Source organism: Pelophylax lessonae, assembly GCF_965119305.1.
Source record: "Pelophylax lessonae genome assembly, chromosome: 2".
Lineage (NCBI taxonomy): Eukaryota > Metazoa > Chordata > Amphibia > Anura > Ranidae > Pelophylax > Pelophylax lessonae.
Genome location: NC_138769.1, coordinates 631004092 through 631027764, shown reverse-complemented (window position 1 = coordinate 631027764; position 23673 = coordinate 631004092). Strand labels below are relative to the sequence as shown.

The 23673-nt window shown below is 45.1% G+C and overlaps 1 protein-coding gene across 1 annotated transcript in view; it reads right to left on the bottom strand.

The window, feature by feature from the left end:
- PAN3 (poly(A) specific ribonuclease subunit PAN3) overlaps positions 1 to 23673 on the bottom strand; it is a 177459-nt gene that overhangs the window by 114421 nt on the left and 39365 nt on the right. Inside the window, exons 4-5 of the mRNA XM_082246131.1 lie at positions 22701 to 22771; positions 20730 to 20880 (exon numbers count right to left, since the gene is read on the bottom strand). Of these exons, the coding sequence (XP_082102257.1) occupies positions 20730 to 20880; positions 22701 to 22771 (222 nt within the window). The remainder of the gene's footprint in view (positions 1 to 20729; positions 20881 to 22700; positions 22772 to 23673) is intronic.

The window sequence follows — 23673 nt, the reverse complement described above, 5'->3', positions numbered from 1 at the left end:
CCTTGCCACAATTCTGTCTGAGCTCTTCAGGCAGTTCCTTTGACCTCATGATTCTCATTTGCTCTGACATGCATTGTGATCTGGAAGGTCTTATATAGACAGGTGTGTGGCTTTCCTAATCAAGTCCTCTCAGTATAATCAAACACAGCTGGACTCAAATGAAGGTGTAGAACCATCTCAAGGATGATCAGAAGAAATGGAAAGCACCTGAGTTAAATATACGAGTGTCACAGCAAAGGGTCTGAATACTTAGGACCATGTGATATTTCAATTTTTCCTTTTTAATAAATCTGCAACAATGTCAACAATTCTGTGTTTTTCTGTCAGTATGGGGTGCTATGTGTACATTCATGAGGAAGAAGAATGAACTTAAATGATTTAAGCAAATGGCTGCAATATAACAAAGGGTGAAAAATTTAAGGGGGTCTGAATACTTTTCGTACCATATATATATCAAAGTATTTTTCTAGCAAAAACCGCTGATTTCAACTTAACCACTTAAGGACCAAGGCTATTTCTGACACATGCCACCGAACACTCACTTCACCTTGCTGGTGTTCAGCCGCTGTTCCTTCCTCCATTGCAGCCTGCACCAGAGCCCCCGCATCGCATGTGAAAGCCAGCCATTCATGGATCAAAATTTGCCTAGTTCAGAAGGAAATGGTGGAACATGGCTCGTTTGTACACATTAATGTATTGGTCAAGTTTACAAACTAGCCTGTGGGGTTTTTCCCTATCAGTTTCACCAGCTATAGCCAGAAACACTGATCAGTGTGCTCTGATAGCAGGGACATTTCCCTCTTGTCAATATACAATACCACAGAGGGAAGGATTGCCCCAGCCACATCTAATATCTGGATGAGAGAATCTTGATTTTTTTTCGTTCAACCCCGTTTGTTGCGTTTTTTGCGATACCACTCCCTCTGAAGTTGAAAATCAAAATTTAAGCCAAGTTTAGACTTGGTACTAGACTGCTGTGCCTCTGAAAAGCAAACCATTGAGAAAACTTCAAAGGCAAAGTGGTCACTTACTGTTTTATCCCTGTAAATGCTGCACAGAACAGAATAAATCTGACATTGAGGAACCACTGGATCACTTTTACCGACAGTGCTTCTCCTTGAGGCTGCATTCACACTTTCATAGTGGCAAAAAGTGTTCCCATTCACAGTTCGCACACAACATACATGTCACACACGAAAAGCTCATGCTCCTTTATGAGTGACAAGCATAATGCACTTAAAATTTGTGTTTTGCCACTCAACTATTGCGGCATAACAGTTTGTAGTGGCAAAAAGTGTCCAAAGCTTGCATCGCTGCCACGATCTGGGGCGATTCTGCACATGATCTCTAATCACAAGATGTGAAGGGAGCCTTTAACGTGTGTTAAAGTGGTTGTAAACCTCTAACACAAACAAAGCATATCCTTCTGTAGCGTGTACTAGATGAAATCCAAAGCACCAAGTGTGGTTCTTCCAGCTCTCCCATTGCTGCGATCAGCATGAGTCACTGACAGAACTCCAAGACAAATGGCCTCCTGTGGGACAGCTTGCCCTTCTCTGGCACAAAAATGACGACTTGACCTCAGCTCCTTTTTTTTTCTACAAGTCTGTATAGGGAGGTGTACCCCTCCCCTCAGCCATCAGATTACTAGCTCTGCAGTGTGAAGTGTTATTTCCCTGCCCCTGGCAGCTGAGAAAAGTCTTAATCTGTGGTTTTTGTAGAAGGCTACAGGAGAAATGGCTGCAGCTAAATAGGACAGTAACTTCAGTAGGTATAGGTGTTTTAAACCACTTTAATTCACAGCAAACCTGTGAACCCAGACAGACCGCTTACAAAACGATTGGGGGGGGACCCCAAACAAAAAACCCCATTGAAAAAGCACCAGAACTAGAACAGCATTATGAGAAGTTGGGTGCATTTTTACCCCAGTCAGAGGAAGCCATTCATTGAATTATATTGCTCTTGAGTGCTGGCATTTGCAAACTCGATACACACACGTGTACTCAAAAATAGCATAATGATCATAAATCAAAGAAAATAAACTTTAAATTTAGAATAAAACCCCAAGACGTGAACCCGAGGCCCAAAAAGCCCCTAAAGCTTCCATAGAGGCATCAATATCTGAAACACAGCATAGCTTTCACTTCTTAAACCACTTTCATTTACCTAATGTCACGGCAAGCCCTAAAAAAGGAGAAGTGAGGTTTAGCTCACGTAAAAACAAACAAACACGACATGAAAACAAGATGTTCAAAGTTATTTTGAGATTTGGAAAAATTGCACCTGAAGTGAGAACATTGTGTACAATTTTCATTGCAGTTCTACACATTTTATTAGTTAGCAAAATATCTCCACTCCTATACACAAATTGTACAGTCCACCTAAAATCCAATATTTAAGATTGATAGTGGCTGAGGTGGGAAAAGCCCTTGACAAATTCATATAATTTGGGGAGTTTATTTGTAAAAGTTTATATTTGAGTTTTTGGGTCTGCACACTTACTGCAGCCAAGGCTCCAAAACTTCCTGGATTGTATTATCCAGAAGGCAAGTATGTACAGGAATCACATTGAGATTGTAGGTGGAATCTGGTCTGAGCCAACCCTTGTCTCTTAGCCAACTTGACAAACTAAAAATCACTTTTAGGGGGAATGACCCTCTAAAGAGAAGAGAAGCAAAAGCCACAAGTCGCTTGTACAAGAGAATTACCACAAGCTGCTACTGTATATTACAGACTGAGCAGTGGTTACATAGTTGCATAGTAGTGGAGGTTGAATAAAGACAATAGTCCATCCAGTTCACCCTGTGTAGGTGTGTGTGTGTGTGTGTGTGTGTGTGTGTGTGGACGTATTCATTTCCTATACCCCTGAATGTTTTGATCTTGGACATGTCCAAGAGTCTTAAAAAGTAGCTATACTCCCCGCAGTTACTACCAATTGTGAAAGAGTTTCACAATCTTATTGCCCTTACTGTAAAAAAAAAAAAAAAAAAAAAAAAAACCCTTTGCATAGCCTGAGATTAAATCGCTTCTCCTCTAAATCGCATTGAATGGCCTCATGTCCTCTTGCACTTCTTGCAACTGAATAGTTTTTTTTTCTACGCTGAGATCACAGTTGAGGTATTTGTAAATCGCTATCATGTCCCCTCTCAGTCGTCTCTTCTCTAGGGAGAATCAATCGAGCGCTTGTAAACGCTCCTCATAATTTAGGTCCTCCAATCCCCTAATTAGCGCAGTTGCCCTTCTTTGGACTCTCCAGTTCCAGCGCATCCTTTGAGGATTGGCGACCAGAACTGGACAGAATACTCCAGGTGTGGCCGGACCAGAGTTTTATAAAGTGGTAGGATTATAGATCTCTGGACTATATCCCCTTCCTTATGCATGCCAATATTCTGCCGGCTTTGGCAACTGCAGCTTGACATTGCATGCTATTGCTTAGTCTATCTTCAACTAAGACTCCCAGGTCTTTCTCCATTCTTGATTCCCCCCTAACACGTATTTTGCGTTTAGGTTTTTAGTCCCCAAGTGCAATACCTTACAATTCACATCAAACCTCATTTGCCTTGTAGTTGCCCACTCTGTTATTTTGTTCAGGTCATTCTGTAAGATTTCTGCATCATGTGAAGTTACTGCCATGCTTAATATTGTGTCATCTGCAAAAACTCAAGATTGAGCTAGTGATCTCGTTCTCAATGCTACTTATGAATAAATTGAACAAAACTGGTCCCCAGGACTGAGCCTTGGGGGACCCCACTTATCACTCCAGACCAGTCTGTGTATGCGTTGATTTATTACCACCCTTTGGACACGCCCCTTTAACCAGTTTTCTATCCAAGAGCAAACCCTGTGGTCTAAGCCTGCAGACCTCATTTTTGTAAATTAATAGTTTGTGGGGGCCTGTATTAAATGCCTTAGCAAAATCCAGATACACCACATCCACAGGTCTCCCCCTATCTAGCTCATACTCCTCATAGAATGTTAACAGATTGGTCTGACAAGAACGTCCTTTTGTAAACCCATGCCGATTACGGCTGATACTGTTACTTAAGCAAATTCTTGGATATAGTCCCTTATCCCTTCCAGTAATTTACATACTATTGACATCAGGCTGACCAGCCTATATGGGCCAGGGAAACTTCGAGCTTCAGTTTAAAGCGGAGTTCCACCCAAAAGTGGAACTTCCGCTTTAGGGAGTCCTGACCCCCCGACATGCCACATTTGGCATGTCATTTTTTGGGGGGGGGAGCGGGTACCTAGTTTTGACAGGTACCTGCTCCCACTTCCGCTCGGAGCGCCGCGGCGCCCTGAGCGGAAGTTCTCCTCTCCCCCTCCCTCCCTGCAATCTTCTGGGACACGTCAGAGGTCCCAGAAGATTGCCGGCCAATCACGGCGCGCAGCGCGACTCGCGCATGCGCAGTGGGTACCCGGCTGTGAAGCCGCAAACTGTAACAGCCGGGTGCCCACAGCAGTGATGCCGGCGCCGAGGGAGAGGATCGAGGCTTCCGGCGGCCGCATCGCTGGACCGTTGGACAGGTGAGTAAATGGCTGGAACTCCGCTTAAGAGTCTGCAAAGTAGGGATAAAAGTATGGGGTCAGGGGAGCAAAAAAAAAAAAACCACACACACCCCAGGACTAAGTGAATGTGACATAAAAAGGTGCATCTGTCCCCTGCTGGCTCTGCACTGAAAACTGAGCAAACACTGCTAACTCAGTTCTCCTCCTCGGCTCCCAGCGGAGAGCCATGACTGTTAGCGGCCCTCTGCTCTCCCTTCCAAACACTTACTGGAGAGTAGGGAGCAGCTGGCTCAGGCTCTGTGGCCTAGCTGAGGCTGAGAGCCTGTGCTCCAGGGATCTGGGTGGATCCAGACTCGTTTGATAGGTACCTATCCCCACTTCCGTTGGACCATGCCGTGGTGAGGTATGCAAGAAGTTCGGCCACCTCCTCCTGCTGCCGGGCCATTTAGAAAGTGCAGCGCACATGCGCAATAGGAAACCAGCTGTTAAGCCGCAAGTCCATTGAATGGCAATGGCAGCAACCGAGAGCTGATGAATACATCGGCTGGGGTGCCTACATAGCTGGATTCCAGGACAGGCAAGTATCCCAATTTTAAAAAGTCAGCAGCTTACAGGATGTGTAGCTGCAGGCTTAATTTTTGGAGGGGGGGGGGGGGGGCACAACTACTTTAAACAGTAGTTGGTTTTGCAGCTGCTTGAACACAACTGGCAATTCAGATTTCTCTGTGCTATTTAGCATGGATGGAGGAATCTTATTTTCTTTCAGCCCACTAGCTGAGAGCTCTAGCTGTGTAGCTTGCTTTATAAGTTTCCTGTTGCTGTGTTCAACTGTTTGCCATAGATATCTTATTCAGTTTAGTTGAAATTTGTCAGATGCATCATGTGAATTTTAGTTAAAGGGATTGTAAAGGCAGAAGGTTTTCTTTATCTTCATGCATGCAGATAAAAAAACCCTGTGTGCAGCAGACCCTCATACTTACTTGCGCCCATCTTTATCCAGTGATGTTGCAGGAGTCTCAGCTGCTCAGGACTCCCCTCACTGGCTCAGACAGCAGTGTAGAACGATTGGCTGACTGACCGAAGTGGGAGCCAATAAGGAGAGAGAGGGGACAGGGCCAGGTCACAGCTCCCTGTCTGAATGGACACGGGAACTGACTCTGGTGCCCCCATAAGAAGCTGCTTGTTTTGGGGGGCACTCAACAGGAGGGAGGGGCCAGGAGCACAGAAGAGGGACCTGAGAAGAGGAGGCTCCGGGCCGCTGTGAAAAACCAACTGCACAGTGCAAGTAAAACAGGTTAAAAAAAACCACAAGACTTTACAAATCACAAAGCTAGGTGCACGCAGGCTAAATGTTGGGAGAAAAAAAAAAAAAGCGCAACATTCAGCTCATGCAGCTCTCTGTCCAACATGCATGCTGGCAAACCAGCAGCCGACAAGACTCCCGATCATCGCTTAGTCAATGGCAGAGAGTGCTGACCAGAGTGTTCTAGTAGGGGAGCGGCTGTCCCCCTATCAGAATAGCTCAGCGGGGAGAGATAGTAATACCAACTTCACATAGTTAGTACAGCTGTTCCGACCAGAGCAGAGTTTTTAGTTCAACCGGAAGTAAATAAAAATAAAATAAAGTGTGTACCAGGCTTTAGTCACAGCAAAATTCTGGGAAAGAATAGCAGTGGCTTCCAATTGCCGTTATCAGTATCGCTGGAGCAAGGAACAGACAAACGCACACTGGGGCATGTTTCCAAAGTTGTTCTACTGTTTATACAAGAGCTTTGGGTTAAAAAAAAAATATATATATATATATATATATATATATATATATATATATATATATATATATATTTTTCTCTTTTAAAACCCCTTCCCTACTTTTTCTCCCTTTTAACCACTAACACATAACCACGTATCCCTACGACGGCAGCATTGAAGTGGTTGTACCGGGGTGATGCCTCTAGCTAGAGGCATCATCCCCGGTACCTTTTTTTAGAGCCGGCGGTCAGCTTTCCATCAGTAACGACCAATGCGGCTCGGGAGCCACTCTCGTTACCCCAGAGAAAGGGAGGGGACGCTCCCATCCCCCGCCACCCCCAAAGACCAGCCAGACATGTCGGGCTCCCCGAGTTCCTCCATGGACCGTAACATGGCAGATATCGTGGACGGGGAACCTGTACCACCCCCCCCCCCCCCCAGTCCCCTATTCGGGAGATGCAGTAATGCTGGCTCATTTTTCTACTATCCTGCAGCAAGAGTTATCAAAAGCCTGCTCTATTACTACTGATATAAAACAGGATCTTCACAGGTTTGGGGCCAGAGTAGACACTATTGAAAGTGAGGTGGATGGCTCAATGATTAACCACTGTGTGAAACGCATCTGCTGAACTGTGTGCTCCTGTGCTATGTCAATTTTTGGACCTGTGATTTTTCAATAAAACATTGTTTCTGTTATCGCTGGAGGTGCCGCTTTTTCTTTGCTTTGACCTGTGGATGGCTCCCTGGCCAGGGTTAACCAAAATACTACAATTACTGAATTGCATGAGAGACTGGAGGAGGCCTACTCAAAAATTTCTAGATTTAGAAAAATCGATTGAGCCTCTACAATGTGCACATCAGGGGCTTGCCTTCAACCCACCAAGATTTGGAAGCCGCAGTCCAGGACCTTATGAGGGACTTAATTCCAGACATCTTGCCCCACAAAATGGAAGTGGATAGGGTTCATAGGGCTCTGAATGGCCCACAGCATGATGGGCCGCCACGTGATATTCTGAAGCCTCATGACAAGATTAAAGAAAAAATGTTGGCAGCTAGAAATCGCCAGGAACTCACCCTACTTGGTTCACCTATACAGTCGTTTACTGTGTGCAAAAGCGCTGCACCCTTAAACCTCTACTGCAACAATTAATGAATCGCCAAAGTATAGATGGTCCTTCCCATTCAGTCTATCGTTCACGTACCATGGCAACTACTATTCTTTCACTAACTTCCATGACGGAGAGAACTTGCTCCTGGAGCTGGGCATCATCTCCAGGGAACCACACTCTTCACCACCTGTGAACCCAACTGATCGTCCTTTGTCCCCCATCTGGTCCAGGAGGGGGAGTCCTGCCAAGAAGAACAAGCGCAATACCTGAAGTGTTTATATAATTGCTCACTGCCTTTTCTTTTTGTATACCGTTTTGTTTTCAGGTTTTTTTTCTCCCTACCCTGTAATTCCTGGCCGGTGTCGCTGTTGTGGCAGTGGCTGGGTGAGGGTGGGACAGATGGTGCCAGTGGCAACTTAGGTTTTGCTGATCTTTCTGTTTGGGTGGCGCAGCTGCTCCGGCTGTGCTCACCCACCCCCCACTAGGGGGGCAGGCCTTGGGGGTGTCCAGGCCCCTGAGGAATCGGGGCCTTGTGCCCCTACTGTTATCCAATTACTGTGTTTTGAATTTAAGGTTCTGGGGGGTCGACTGTTTGCATTTCGGTGCTTGGGGGCCCGGGCCAGGGCCCTGTGCTCGGGTATCCTTGGGCACGCGGCCTGGCTGGGTCTCCTAGCGGTCTGTTTAGTGAAGATTCGGGTGGTCCCAGGGGGCACCACCCCCCTGACCTTCCGCCTTCTTCGGTTTCCCTGGCTGTTGGCCAGGGTGTTACCATATGCCACTCTAGTGACCTTGCCCAGGGATGTGGGCAACCTCACGTGACATACCCCAGATAGGGATTGGAGTTTCCCCAGTTCCCATATTTACTTGTACGGTTATATCTCATGTTCTTTTTTGCAGGAGCCCCTCTTTCCCTTACTTGCCTTCTCTCTCTCTAATCTTTTTTCTCCTCTTTTCTTGGAACCTGACCCTGCGTGCCGGTCTCACCATGTTGCTCCCGGATCTCTGTAACGGCTGGACTCGGCACCTTGGACCGCTGATACATCATATAACCAGGTGAGCGTACTCTGCCAAAACCACCATGTCGACTGTAGGCTTCACTAAGTATTCCCTCGTTTCACACAATGTGCAGGGCTTCAATTCCCCCTCCAAGTAGACTAATGCCTTTCTTTATTACAACAGACAAAAAACGGATATTTTACTGTTGCAGGAAACACTTTCAAAAACTTCGGCCCCCCGATATCTTTCATCCTGATACCCACAATTTTACTTGTCTTCAGGGACGGAGAAGAAGCGAAATGTGGCTATTTGCTTCTCTCGCAAAGCGCAATTTACTCCTATTACTATAGTTAGGGACAAGGAGGGTCACTACCTTATGGCGGTAAGACCGATTAATGACCAACGTGCTTCATTTATCTCGTACTACACCCCCAATTCGGGTCAACTTCTTTTTCATAATATGTTGCAGACGCAAGTCCCCAAGGCACAGGGCAGGGTGATTCTGGGTGGGGATAGCAATTTCCCCCTGGAATTGGCATTCAATAAAATGGTCCAGAGTAAACTAGTTTTAAACATCTACCCAAAAAAATGGGACACAAGCTGGCCCGCCTTCTTCATGAACGGGACCTTTTGGATGTCTGGAGGGAACAAAACCCATCTCAGAAGGACTACACCCATTTTTCCCCATGTTCACCACACATATTCCCGCATTGACCACGTGTTTGCTAGTTCTGCGCTCGCCCCGTATGAGTCATCGGCGAAGATTATGGCAACCCCGTGATCAGACCACTCCCGGGGCGCAATTACATTTTTTGGCCTTGTGGTCTAAGCCTCGCCCGTCCCTGTGGCAGCACAATGCTAATTTTTTTGAATGATCCCATGATCCTTAGGGAACTGGAGCTGGACATGAAACCATTGTTTCAGGAGAATAACCCGGCGGCCGCGTCCGATAATTATTTGGGCCGCACAAAAGGCCACGATTCGAGGTAAATTACTGCAGATCACGGCTAGACTCAAGCGAAATTGGGAGAGTACTATAAAATTACAGGAGCAGGCGTTGGCAGATTTATTACATGAACAACGGTCACAGCCTCAGGTGGATATCAGGCACAAGATACACAGCTAGGTTGAGCTTGAAATTTGAGTCGTACAACCCAATCGGAACACATTCGTTGGTCTCGCCATAGATATATGATGGGAGACAAACCTACAAACCTACCACGTTGTTGGCTAGGAAATTGACCCCTCACCCCTACACGTCGGTATTACCCAGACTATGCCTACGAAATGGCACACCTCACGGAGTTGCTCACTGTGGAATTTACGGCCTTTTATACTAAACATATCGGGCCCCTGCTCATTATGACAAAATGTTAGCGGATGCATTTTTTGACTACGTACGGTTGCCTCAATAGGCAAAATCCCACGCGGATCTCATGAATGATGAGATCACGGAACTGGAGATCGACCGGCGATCAAGACCTTACACCCCTCTAAAGCCCTGGGGCCTGATGGATTTTCAGGTGCCCATTACCGCAAGTTTCAAGACGTTTTGTCCCTCATCTATATGCTTTTAACGCGATCCGCCAGGGGGAATCTCTTCCACCTTAGGATAATGCAGCATTCATTCATGTGCTTCCGAAACCAGGGAAAGATCTCAGTACTTGCGAGAATTATCGCCCGATTTCTCTGATTAAGTCCGACCTCAAACTTTTAGCCAAAGTCATAGCAACTAGGCTCAGTTCTTTTTTGGCCTGGTATATACACATCCTGACCAGGCAGGGTTTGTCCCGGCTCGTCAGACTTCTGACCAGACTAGACGGGTCCTGGATGTCATCTTGGCGATCCAATCTAATTGGGATGGGGAAGTTCCCCGTAATGGCATGCTCCTTTCGCTAGATATCCATAAGGCCTTTGACACCTTATCGTGGGAATACTTGTTTGATGTGTAGTCACGATTTGGTTTCGGCTCCCCCTTTCTTACCCTTCTGCAAGTGCTCTACGATACCCCTATGGCTACACTCATGCTGAAGGGTTACACTTCGGGCCCAATATCCATCTGTCGGGGTACCCATCAAGGTTGCCCCCTATACCCTCTAGTTTTAGCTCTAGAGCCATTGGCGCTAACAATCCGTGCATCAGCGGATATCCGGGGAGTGGTCTGCGGGGGCACTGAGCACAAATGCGCCCTGTTTGCGGACGATATCTTGGCCATGATAACCTCACCGATCACGACCCTTCCCAATCTATTTGTGCTATTAAATACATTTTCGCGTATATCAGGCTTGCAGACTAATCAAGCCAAATCGCAAGCTATGAATATTACCCTTAAGAAAACAGTGTCTGCTTCGCAGCAGTCGTATAAATTTACTTGGCAATCTAAAGCTCTACCTTATTTGGGCATATATCTCACGCCATCCTTACCCACACTATATGCTAAAAATTACCCCCCTCTAATTGCTCGCTTACATGGACAGATGGTTGATACACCCTCCGTCGTGGTTTGGCAGACTACACTCTTAAAATGAATGTCCTCCCGAGGGTATAGTATTTATTTTGCACATTGCCGATTACTCTGCGAAGAAGCAACATGCAACAGTTCCAAGGTAAAATCATGTCCTTTATCTGGGGGAAGAAGAGACCCGGGGTGAATAGACGGACGCTATATACCCCTAGGTGTAGGGGTGGCCTGGGGGTGCCGAATCTAATGAAGTTTTATTACGCAGCGCAATTAGCTCAAATAGTGAAATTTCACACGCTCCATTCTCCTACTGCATGGATGCAGCTGGAAGCCAGCTCTGTAGATAAGGTAATCTCCCATATTCTGTGGTTGTCACCTAAAGAGCGTCCCTCTATTCTGTGTCCGGCCCTGTCCCACTCTGGCCATCTGGGATAGACTATCCAAATGCCATAATTTTAAATCACCCCATACCCCCTTGGCCCCTGTGCTTACCAATAGCGGATTCCCCCGGATCTCTCCCCCAGATCTTTTCAGTGGTATACGAACAAAAGGTCTTCTACGTATAGCAGATTTTTGTGATCATAGGGAATTCTCACAAGACAGAAGTTTATCGATAAATATGCCTTACCTGTATATGAATATTTTCGATTTACTCAGAACATTACCTGCGCACTTTGTCTCACCTTTCGGACAACCACTATGATCCCCATGGAATCTTTGTGTCGAAGGTACGACAAACTGCACGGTTATATATCTGCACTGTATAACAGGTTGTCAGACTCTCCTACGAAAATTGTCTTATATGGCACAATGGGAGGAAGATGTACAGGAAACGATTGAAGTGGTGCCTCATGGCTCAGGATGCCTCCAGATCATTGATACCTCAATTATCGAGGTAAACTATAAAGTACTACTGCATTGGTACATGGTGCGAATAGTGAGCTTTGTGCCTGGGGTGTCTCCTATATGTGTTCGTGGATGCGGCCAGGAAGGAACTATGTCCCAAGGTGCATTGCTTTTGGATGTATAAATTTTAATTATACCCTCACGCAAATTAACCTGACCAAATCCCCCCCAACTGGCCTTGCTTGGCCAGAGGGTGGAGACAGCCACAAGAGCCCAGAGAAGGCTTATTAACTATAAATTCATGGCAGCCAAGATAACAATTGCAAGGTCTTGGGAGGTCTCCTGTCCTGCCATTTGAGCAGCTTCGACAAGCTTTCCTGACTAATGCTAAATGAACGCATGTCAGCCATGCTAGACGATACAATGCATAAGTTTGACAAAGTGTGGGAACCATGGCTTCGCCATCTCACTGGTGATTCTGGAGGGGTCTTCTAGCCACCTGGGGTCTGGGACGTGGGGCGGGTCCATATTCTCTTTTCCTATCCTTTTCTATTATTTCCTTCTCTCGTCCTCTTCCTATCCTTTTCTACTATTTCCTTCTCTCGTTCTCTTAACTATCTGCCCTCATGATTGCTAGCTGCATAAGGTACTCCTGTGCACAAACCTTTTCTATCTTGGCGCAGGACACGGGCAAGTGGCTATACAGTTGATTATCTGATGCTTGCCACAGTGCCTTGTTTAGCCCTGTGTTTTTTTCAATTTTTGGTCAATACTCTCTGCTTTATGTTTTATTGTTACTAGATTTTGCCTGTTGATACGGGGCTACCTGTCCTCACGTTACCTTACGGCATATATCCCAAGAAATTTGGAATATTTTACACTGTGAATGTTTAGTAATTCTTTTGCATTGTAAGCTGAATGACAATTGGGACTGAAGTACCACTGTTTGTATTTTTATACTTAACTTTTCAATAAAAATCATTGAAAATTAAAAAAACCCAAGAAACTAAAAGGATCAAGAGTATGCCATATTTTCATATAGCCATCATCCAGTATTCCCGATGTCAGTATATAGCCCAAGATCAGCAAACACATGCAAACCCTTGAGATTTTATGTACCTGGTTTATTGTGATCCTGGAAAGGTGCATGGTTTTATGGGCGAGATGTGGTGCACATAAGGTGGATGGAATACACTATGGTGGTTCTGCTTCTATTTAATGCGAGTTTTATTCTTTACGCGTAATTGCCATTTTAAAGACCCAAGACCAACTACATTAGAGTTTTGAGGCGATTCTACGATCTGAGTATGCCATCCTAAGGAGTCTGGAAGATTAGTCGATGCAACATTTTCTCTGAGGGTAAAAGTAGATACTTTAGCGAGGAGGGGCGCTGTCAAGACTGGCAACGTGGTGGAGATGCTCGATTTATAATGCGTAGCACTTTAACGGTTTACATGACCACACCAATTTGCGTTTTATAACTTTGTAAACATATTACACAAGGGGTCTCCAAACTATGGCCCTACAGTTGTTCAGGAACTACAATTCATCATGTTTAGTCATGTCTGAATGCCAGTATTTCACAATGTCTCATGGGATGTGTAGATATGCAACTGGAGGGCCATAGTTTGGAGATCTTTGTACTTCACTGTTTCCTTGTGTTTGTTTTCCCCTCTGTATGACTGGAGACATTGGCTACCTTGAATAAAGACTGGACGCACAGTCATGGCCAAAAATATTGGCACCCCCTGTATTTGCCAGATAATGCACCACTTCGCCTACGAAAATTGTTGCAATTACAAGTTCAGGCATTCTCCTGTTTTTTTTTCATACTAATACAAAGTGATAAAAAATGCCAAATCTTGACATTCCATTCAACACTCCCAAAAATGTGCTGGACAAAACTGGTACCCTCAATATTTCGTACCACACCCCTTGGAAAATTTGATTTTTTGTACCGTAAAATCCATTTCTCTGAGTTCGGACAGCACTCCATTAATCATAACTGCTGGGTTATTTTGCCTGCTCCAGGGGAGTAGAACTAGGCAGAATACCAGGCTACACCCATAGGCCGTTCTCAGCTCTAGGTAATCAGTTTAGTAGCAAGCAGTATTAGAAGTATCAGAACTCCATAGGGGGGTGGGTGCCATGTCAGTCGATGAACTCAGAGAAATGGATTTTACATTATGTACAAAAATCCCATTCTTTCGTTTGACGACACAACGCTCCACAAAAGAAAGAAAAAAATGAGGTTGGGAAAATAACCCAAGGCTAAGCATAAGTGCCCTTTACCAGGACACAGGAGCCCCATCTGAAAAAAATAAAAAACACCCCTCAAGAGGGAACAGCCCCTCTTAACAGCAGCCTACAAAACTTTGCGGCCAAAAGAAGCATCCGCAGATGCCAAAGTATCTTCCTTATAGCATTTTGTGAAGGTATGCACTAATGACCAATTGGCTGCCTTGCAAGCTAGCGATATTGATGCCTGATGACAGCCCAAGAAGCATTCAGCGCCCGAGTAGAATGCCCCATAACAGGGAAAGGAGGAACCTGACCTTTAAAGGAATAGGCCTGAGTCAGTCTGATCCATCTGACCACTGAAAGAAGATTGCCAGGGCAGACACCTGGCCCTTGGTGGTACTCAAGACCAACTTCTGATCAATGCCCTGTTGAAGAAAGGTTAAGATCCGAGCCACAGAAAAGGATCGAGGATAAGTGCCAATTGACTCACACCAAGAAATGTATGCTTTCCACGTACCATGGTATATCTTTCTGGAAGAAGACTTCCTCCCCTTCACCATAGTAGGCATCACATATCCAGACAGACCTCTATACCTCAGTACCTGGCTTTTAATAGCCAAGGCATTAAAACCAGCGACTAACAGGATAGTAGATCAGCCCTTGGGACAACTGGTCTTCTCTGAGAGGAAGCCCCCAAGGGATGTTTATGGCCAGCAGACTGATTGAAGATTCTCACCTTTCATTCCTTGCAGGAATTGTGAAAGAAGCCTGAGCCGAGGATGCTGGCCTTACCGTGGCCCTTAGAAGCCTACAGCAGCTGCCAGAGGATCTCATGATCTTGCCTCAAATCTCAGGATCCTCCTGTGGAGGCGACCCTGCTATCTAAGCTGCATGGACAACTGTGCAAACAGACTTGTCTTGAAGATGTATACCACCAGACTCAGAACCTGTATGCAAAATGGGAGAGCTATCTGTGACAGCAGACGGTGAATCACAGCCTGTGGTTCCTGAAGTTTGTTCAGAGGAAGAACCACCCTGGTCCAAATTAGAATCATGCCTAGGTAAATCAATTCCCTGGACAGGGGGGACCTTAGGTACTGACATCACCTGAACCTTTGCAGGAATTAAATCCGCACAAGACGACTCCGGACCTAAAAAAAAAAAAAAAAAAAAAAAAAAACACCTGAAAAAAGGACACGCTTTGTCCCCTTTTCTGGGTACCCCCCAAAAGAATTTGAGGATCCCCTTGATATCATGAACAAGGCCGAAACCAGCGAAGTCCCCCCACCCCAATAATGGGTGAGGGCAGACCTTCATGCTGAAGGGGTCTTGTCTGCGGGACCAGAGAAGCTAGCTCTAGGCTTTACCAGGCCAAGGAAGCTTGGAACCTCCCGGGAAGACTTTGAAAGATCCATTTCCCTAACCCTCTGTCCCAGAAGCACAAAATTTTCTATGCGCTGAGAAGGAAGGAGGCTACTTTCTTTTTCTAGACTATGGCAGGAAGGCAACCCCCCCTTAATGAAGACATCCAGGGTAGCCCCAAACAGGCGATCTCCTATAGAGGGCATATCAATGAGCGCTTAGAGGCTTGGTCTGCGAACCAATTCTTAAGCCACACCACGTGCCTACCTTACTACCGCTGAAACAAAGTTTGGACAGCACAGGAGCTGTATCCAAATCTGGATCACAAATAAACTGCAGCTCATGGACCAAGTGGTCCACTAAATCAATGTAAGCAGTGGGGACCTGCTCACCCTCCAGGCCCTGGCGCAAAAGCTTGGCCCATTCAGTTAGGGTCTGACACACCAGGACTGAGGCAAAGACTAGCCGCAAAGTCGAACCAGCCATAGTACACATGATGCATGCCACAGCCTCCGCTTTCCTGTCAGCTGGGTCCTTAAAGGATGGGGATTACTCTATCGGGATCATAGTAGCTTTGTGCAACCTGGAAATAGGAGGGTCCACCACTGGTGGACTAGTCCACTTTTTTTAAAAAAAAGACTCCTCAAAGGGTAGCATACAGAAATTTTTTGTTTGCGTGATTTTGTTTGTTCCCATTCCTTACAGGAAAACCTGTCAAAATAAGGCACATAAGGAAACACCTTTGGAGTGCAAGGTGGATTATGCATATCAAGCACAGGGAACATCAGCCGCATCCTCCATTTTTCAAGTCTCACGCACTGCAGTGATAAGTGAGTCTACCATCGCTTTTTAATTCGCTGCTGCGACCATGGAGGAATCATCCTCACTATCGGATAGATCTGGTGGTGTGATATTAAGCCCCCTTGGACTCAGAATTAGATGACAGACTGAGCCGGGAAAAGCAGGGGGGAGAACGCCTTCCTCCTCGGCCTTTGCCCACACACCACTTCCACCCGGGACACTAAGGACTGCAGGTACACCGTCTGTGCAATCATGGGAAGCTGGTGTTCCGAGGGACCTGCAACCTCCATGAGGGGGTCACTGGGGGAGATGGGACCCTGAAGCTCCATAAAGAAAGGAAGGCCTTGCAGTACAAAACAGTCTTTTGGCACCACTAATGGATTCCCCCAAGGCTCAGGGTACCTATCAGGAGAGAGATAAGGAAATCCCAAGGACTCCCACCACCGAACGGAGGAGTGCCGAGAAATCAGGTCCAGCTTTACCATTGACGTCATCCCTGTTCATATGCCCGGGCACAGAAGAGGAAACTGAGGAGGAAAAGGAAGGAGAAGGAGCTTCGGCATCCCCCGCAAGCCTTCGGTCGTCTCCAGGACTAAGGGAATATGGCTCCTGTGACATCGGGCTACATAAACATGGCAGCCAGCTGAGACCAGCCAGACTAAGGGAAAATGGCTGCCATCAGCTACAGCATGTTGATCTTTTGTGCCCTCTGCAAGGGGACCCCTTCCTGAAGGTAGGACACACTTTAGGGGAGACACTGCTGCACACTGTGGGTATAGTGCAGGGGGGTCCCAGTGCATAGGGCTTGCACCTAGGGGTCTCCTACACTGGGACTCCCCTCCAGACTACCAGGGCAGGACACTATCCAAGGACCCTTACAGAGTAGGGATAGCTGGGGAGACCCCAGGGGTCTCCTCTGCATTCTCTGCCATGGGACCCACCACCAGACTCCAGGTCCAGACATGGGGGAAAGCCCAGCTCACTAGAGGGATTTTTAGGGATGAGAGGAGGAAACCTGCCGGAGGTCCAAACGTCCCTGGAAGCTCCCCGCTTCCACCCAAAAAAAAAAAAAAAGCCAAAAAAAAAGGGAGAGGGGGGACTGGTACTTACTCTTCCATGGTGCAGGTAATGCTCCAGACAGAATCCTCACCACCGAAGTAGGGGAGCTGTAGGCCAAGGTACCGCTGCGACCCAAGCCCAGTCCTATGTGACCCTGCAAGATTTTTAACTCGCGGGGCCAGCCCCTGTCCTTGAGGCTATGTTGCGGCCAACCTAACGCGTAGCTGCGATTTGCACAAGCTCATTGGCTGGGGGGTAGGGGAACCAATGGATCTAGATTATCTAGCCCATCGCCCAGCAGTTGATTTCAGATCTCCCGAGAGAAAAAAAATAAAAGATTTGGAGGGAAAAAAAAAAAAAAAAAATGCTAGAGATCCCAGGTCCTTCACTCCTGACTAGACAGATTAAAAACTGATTACCTAGAGCAGAGATGGGGGTTATATGTACCAAGCTTAAGACGGCCCATGGGTGTAGCCAGGTGTTTTGTTCCGCCTGGTCCTACTTCTGGGGGAGGCAATATAACCCAGTTGTTATGAATTGTGGAACGCTTTGTCAGTCGGTCGATGATTGAAAGAAAAAAAATAACTTTAATCAATCGCTTCTTGTATCCAATGAGTTTTACACCTACTGGAATTTTGCACCACTCTTTCGCTAACTGCTCCAGGTCTCATATTGAAAGAGTTCCTTTTCCCAACTGCTGCTTTGAGATCGCTCCACGGGTGCTTCCATTTAGATCTAGACTCACTGCTGGCCAATTTAGTACTCGCCAGCACTTAAGCCTCGTACACACGCAACGATTGTTGGCCGACCGATCGGCCGTCTTTTGTCCGTTGTTGTGTTGGTTGAAATGTGCTCTAGACTGCACACAAATTTTCTCGGCCAACAACCACCAACTTCAGAAGTGATGTCATGTGCTGGTTAACTTTCCGTATGTTTTTTCTTCTCTGAGCATGCCCAGTCTTGCTCATCTGATGTTTGTCTGCCGAAATCTGTACTGACTGATGGAAAATCGGCCGTTGTGGTGATGGCCAACAAAAATTTTTTATAGCATGCACACCAGATTTTGTTCAGCCGAAAAGTCTGAGTCGGTTGTCGGATGCATCATACTAACAAGCCGCCAATCGGCCGATTGGACGTTGGCCAAACATTCACGGCCAACAATCGGTGCGCGTGTATGAGGCATTAGTCTTAAAAACCATTTCTTGGTGCTTTTTGACATGTGATTTGGGCATTGTCCTGCTGCAAGACAGTTGACAGAAACCAAACTTTCTGGCACTGGACCCTACATTGCAATCCAGAATTCTTTGGTAGTCTTCAGATTTCATAATGCCATGCACACGGTCAAGGCATCCAGTGCCTAAAGCAGCAAAGCAACACCAAAATATCAGTGAACCTCCACCATATTTGACTATATATTTTTTTTTTTTTAAAGGGCATATTTCTTTTTCTGAACACAGTAGAATGATGGGCTTTGCCAAAAAAGGAATTGTTTGCCTTCTCCATGCAGTACACAGAGACCAACAGAAAGATTGATTCAATTTTCCACCATTTTACCTGGTGGCTGGTGTAATTTCTATATTGTCAGCACCTGTTAATTGATGCAGGGGAGTTTAATTCCAAATTACAGGAGCATGATAAACTTTGAATGAATTTTACGATTTTGAGAAGGTGCCAATAATTTTGTCCAGTCTTTGTAGTGGTGTGTGGAATATGTCAGATTTGGCTTTGTTTCTCCACTTTGGGTTATATCCATACAAAGAAAAACATTTGTAATTGCAACAATTTTCTGGGCTAAGTGGTGCATTATCTGCCAGAAATGCAGGGGCACCAATATTTTTGACCAGGACAATATTAGCCTATAAATTTGCTTTATGTAATCTCATTTTTGGTAGGAACTTGAGGACTTTATATACATATGGACTTTACAGGCAAATAATGAACATATTATAAGAGGATTAGATTAACTGTTTATGTGCTGGTTGTTGTGACATCCTGTTCTGTCCAGGGGGGCAGTTTACAGCTGCGCAGGGATTCCCAAACTACGGCCCTGCAGCTGTTGCAGAAATACACGTCCCATGAGGCATTGTAAAACTGACAATTCACATACATGTAGGCATGATGGGAATTGTAGTTCCTGAACTGGAGGGCTGTATTTTTGGAATCCCTGCCCTAGGGAACTGATCAAGTGTTTTGATCCATCATTGCTGGAGTTAACAGGCAGGCGAGTTTACAGTTTCACTTTAAATACACTTAAATTCAGTTTGAAGTACAGTAAAACCTTGGTTTGAGAGTAACTTGGTTTAAGAGCGCTTTGCAAGACAAGCAAAAATTTCAAATAAATTTTGACTTGATATACAAGCGATGTCTTGATATACAAGTAGCCTCAAGTCACAGCTGAGTATAAAAGAGAAGAGAGGCGCCTCTAAATGTAGCACTATGGTTACATTTAATGAAGGTACAACATTTAGCAACTCACATGGCTGATGATGGGAACAGGCACATCTAAGTATGCAGGCATCAGGGGTAAAGCTGTCCACATAGGACCATCCTCCGCACCGTCATCTACGTCATCCCTTCCATGCTACCCCTCGCTTTCAGATCGCTTTACTGCAGGGTGGTCTTCCCGGTCAGTATTACAGACTGGCAGCCGGCAGTGCAGAAGATAGTCTATGTGGACAGCTTTACCCCGGATGCCTGCATACTTAGATGTGCCTGTTTTATTCATCAACCATGCGAGTTGCTAAATGTTGTACCTTCATTAAATGGAACCATATTGCTACACTTAGAGGCGCCTCTCTTCTCTTTGATACCCTGTAGCTCCTGCTGGATTTTGCTTCCAATCCCCTTGTGGAAGCGGCTATTTGTGGATGGACATTTTATGGTTACACCACCTATCGCAATGCTATAATCTTTTTATATGGACTATAAATTGAAGGATTTATGAATAAATGGTTGTGGAACGAATCATCAGAGTTTCCATTATTTCTTATGGGGAGATTGGCTTTGATATAAGAGTGCTTTGGATTACAAGCATGCTTCCGGAACGAATTATGCTCGCAATCCAAGGTTTTACTGTATTATCTATAGTCAACATGTTTAAATGCCACATAAATGTCATCCGCTATAACCAACACAACAGGAAGTGAGATAAAGTGACAAAATGTAATTTGGGAAAGATTTTAAACAGGTGACCTTAATGGAATATTCCCCCTCTATCATGGTTCAGGTGACAACTGTAAAAGGTTTTGATTTCACATCACTTCCTGTCTCGCCAATAGTCATTCCGACAGAATATCCTTTCTCAACACTTCCATGCTTTACTTAACTAAAAGGGAACATTCTGGCTTCAGATACACTTTTTGCATGAGCTAGGAAATTCATTTATTCAGGGATTTTTAGCAGCCATTTATTCAGTCATTTCATGCAGTAATAACTACTTACAACATCTAGGTGAAAATGGCACCCAGATAAAAAAAAAAAAAAAAAAAAAACACAGCTTTAGGGATTCCAAAGTTCGAATGCTTGTGTATATTTCCACAAACCTGAGCCAGATACTTATACAAGTACTACTACTTATAAACTAGTATTTTTACCTGGAGCGAGAGCAGCTGAAGTAGGACCTCCCATAGAGGGGTGAGAGAACAGTGCTTGGGAGAAGGCAGACATGTTGGACTGGGACATGTTACTCAATCGCGACGTTGATCCTCCTTTGGGAATAAACTCGCTGGCAGTAGGATTAGGAGTCTGCAAAAGAGGTTTCAGTTACCACATAAGTGTTAAATACCAAAACACAAAAATGCATGCAGACATACACTTTCATGTTACACTTTCAGCTACAAGGTTTCCAAGGTGTAGACAACTGATCATTGGATCCAAGCATCAACTCTGATGAAACAAGTTAACCCAAGTGTGTCTGCTAGGAAGTCAATATTACATTTAATAGATGTGGGAGATCTTTATCTGCATGTAAAATGTATAAAATAAAGTAAACAGCGGAGAATAGACCTGCACACTGCATAGTAAGAATTTAAAGTACACCCACATGAAGGCATAACTAGGCCAACACCAACAGCCTTGGCCACAGTACTGGAAGCCAGACAAGTTGACAACCAGCAGATTGATTATTTTTTGCCAAGTGTCAGTTTTCAGTAAATAAATAATCCATCTCCCTTCGCTAAATTGGCAAAGACCAGCAGATTGTGCAAGTACCCTCTAACTGTTAATAGTAGGGATCGACCGCTTAACGGTGTGGCCGATATTCACTAGAAGTATCAGTCACAAACTTGCCAATATGAACGATATTTCTTCAAGTGGTTGTACCAGAGTGATGCCTGCAGCTGGAGGCATCATCCTGGTACTTTTCAGAGCCGACGGTCTACTTTCTTGGAATGACAACCAATGCAGCTGCTCGATTGTCATTACAAGGAGCATGAGGGGGATGTCCCGCCCCCCCCCCGCCTTCTGCGGCTCACCCGGGCCCCTCATCCCACTGGGGTCTCCAATGTAAAAGCCCGGAAGCAATGTCACAACATCACTTCCAGGTACTGGAGCCTTAAAGGCCCCAGGAAAAAAAACAAAGCATTTAAAAACAGCCAAACTTGGCGTTTTGAATGTTTAGTGCAGAGGAGACCTCTCCATAAAGAGTACCTGTCACTGCCTATTACTGCCACAAGGGATGTTTACATTCATTGTGACAATAAATGAGAAAAAAAAATGTGCAGAATATCGGCACCCAATATCAGCGGCCTGAAAAGGTGGCTGGAAAAATAAAATATTGGTTGATCCCTAGTTAATAGTCCGAGCTTTTCTGCTCATTGGCTGCCACTGATGACCTCTTAATGTCCCAACTACCTGTCTTTTACTTACCTCTGCCTATTTTCTGAGTCAGACTTAGAACAAGAATTCAGATTAGCAAAGTCAGAATTTCCAATCTACACACTTGTTCTGGTCAGGGACTCAAAATTAAAAGACACTGGAACATCATGACAGACAATAACCATTTCAGAATGCCAGCAATGGAAAACATTTCTCTTAATAGCAAATTCCTTTAACAAAAGGTCTTGCAGTATCAAAATGCTGCAGATTGGGTGACTGATTAACCCACGATTTCAAGCTAAAAAATGTAGTTTTGCTTACCTGGAAAATAATTTTCCAAGGGTATACCACAGGACCCAGGAATTAAGTATTCATGATTAGCAATGTAGCAAACCTTAACAGGCAAGAAATCGGTGTCCTATGATTAACTCCAAGAAAGGGTATGGTAGCAGAAGCCAATAGCTTCTGTTCCTCAGAGCCTCCAGTGATAATACAAAGGTAAATAACGCTTTTGCCTTTATAACTAATTTAACTTACTTCACAATGGCGGTGGCAGAATACCATCATCATACCAATATAGTAAGCCATCACAGTTCTGAATTTGCAGAGCCCACCCTGTTCTGAGTGTATCCTAAACCAATAACTAGACCATGAATGTTGGTAACAAGGTTCTTAGAATATTTCTGAACCAAGTATTTGCACCAAATGGACAAACTGAATGAAAACTCAAAAAAAAAAAAAAAACCTACCTTACGTCTTTGAGAAATGCTGAGACCAGCAAAGTCATTAAACAGCGTGGAAGCTGGAGAGCCTAAAGGATCTAAAAATAAAAAAAAAAAAAAAAAGACAAATTATATGGTTAACAATTGAGTGTTCAAGTTGCTTTTATCAGGAGACTACCTGGCCAATTTCACATTTCTCCATTAAAGAGGCTTTTTAAATTAAAACGTCTTATTTATAAGGCTCCACAACAAAAGGTTTGTTTCACACTGCGGTGGCTTCAAAGTCGCCCAACTCTGAAGCTGCCCTGTACAGAGAGACTTCAGTGCGGCTTGCAAACGACTTCTTTAACAGAAGTCAATGCAAGCCGATCTGAAGCCACCCCCAAGTGCAGGAACCTTGCTCTAAGTCGGAGCAACTTGAATTGCTCCGATTAGAACTTTTCCATTGCACTGAATGGAACGCAACTTGTTAGACAAACTTGCCTGATAAGTCACCCCAGTGTGAACCGAGCCTTAGTGCAAATAGGAGAAAGTTGTTAAACACCTGCTGAAGTAAAGAACTTCCTGATCATGTGTGGAGTAAAGACGACTTCAGCCTAAAGTGGTTCTAAAGGGTTTTTTTTTTTTTTTTTTATTAACCAAAAAAAAAAAAAAAAGTGAGGTTCTACTTGCCTACTCATGTCATCGAAGATGGAAGGATCATTCAGAAAGCTCCAAGCGACTCGCACGTGTGCAGTAGGAAACAGGTTGTGAAACCCGAAGGCCTTCACTGCCAGTTTCCCTTACTTGCAAGGCGAGCGCCTGCACCCGAAGCCGACTGACTAAATGGCTCAGGGTGCCGACATCATGGGATCCCTGGAGAGGCACGTGTCCTAATAAGTCAGCAGCTACAGTATTTATAGCTGCTGACTTCAATTTTTCTTCCGACTTGAGCTCCTCTTTAATGTAAAAAATGTTTTAGGACTTGTTCCGAACCTCCCCCTCTAAACACTGTCTTCTG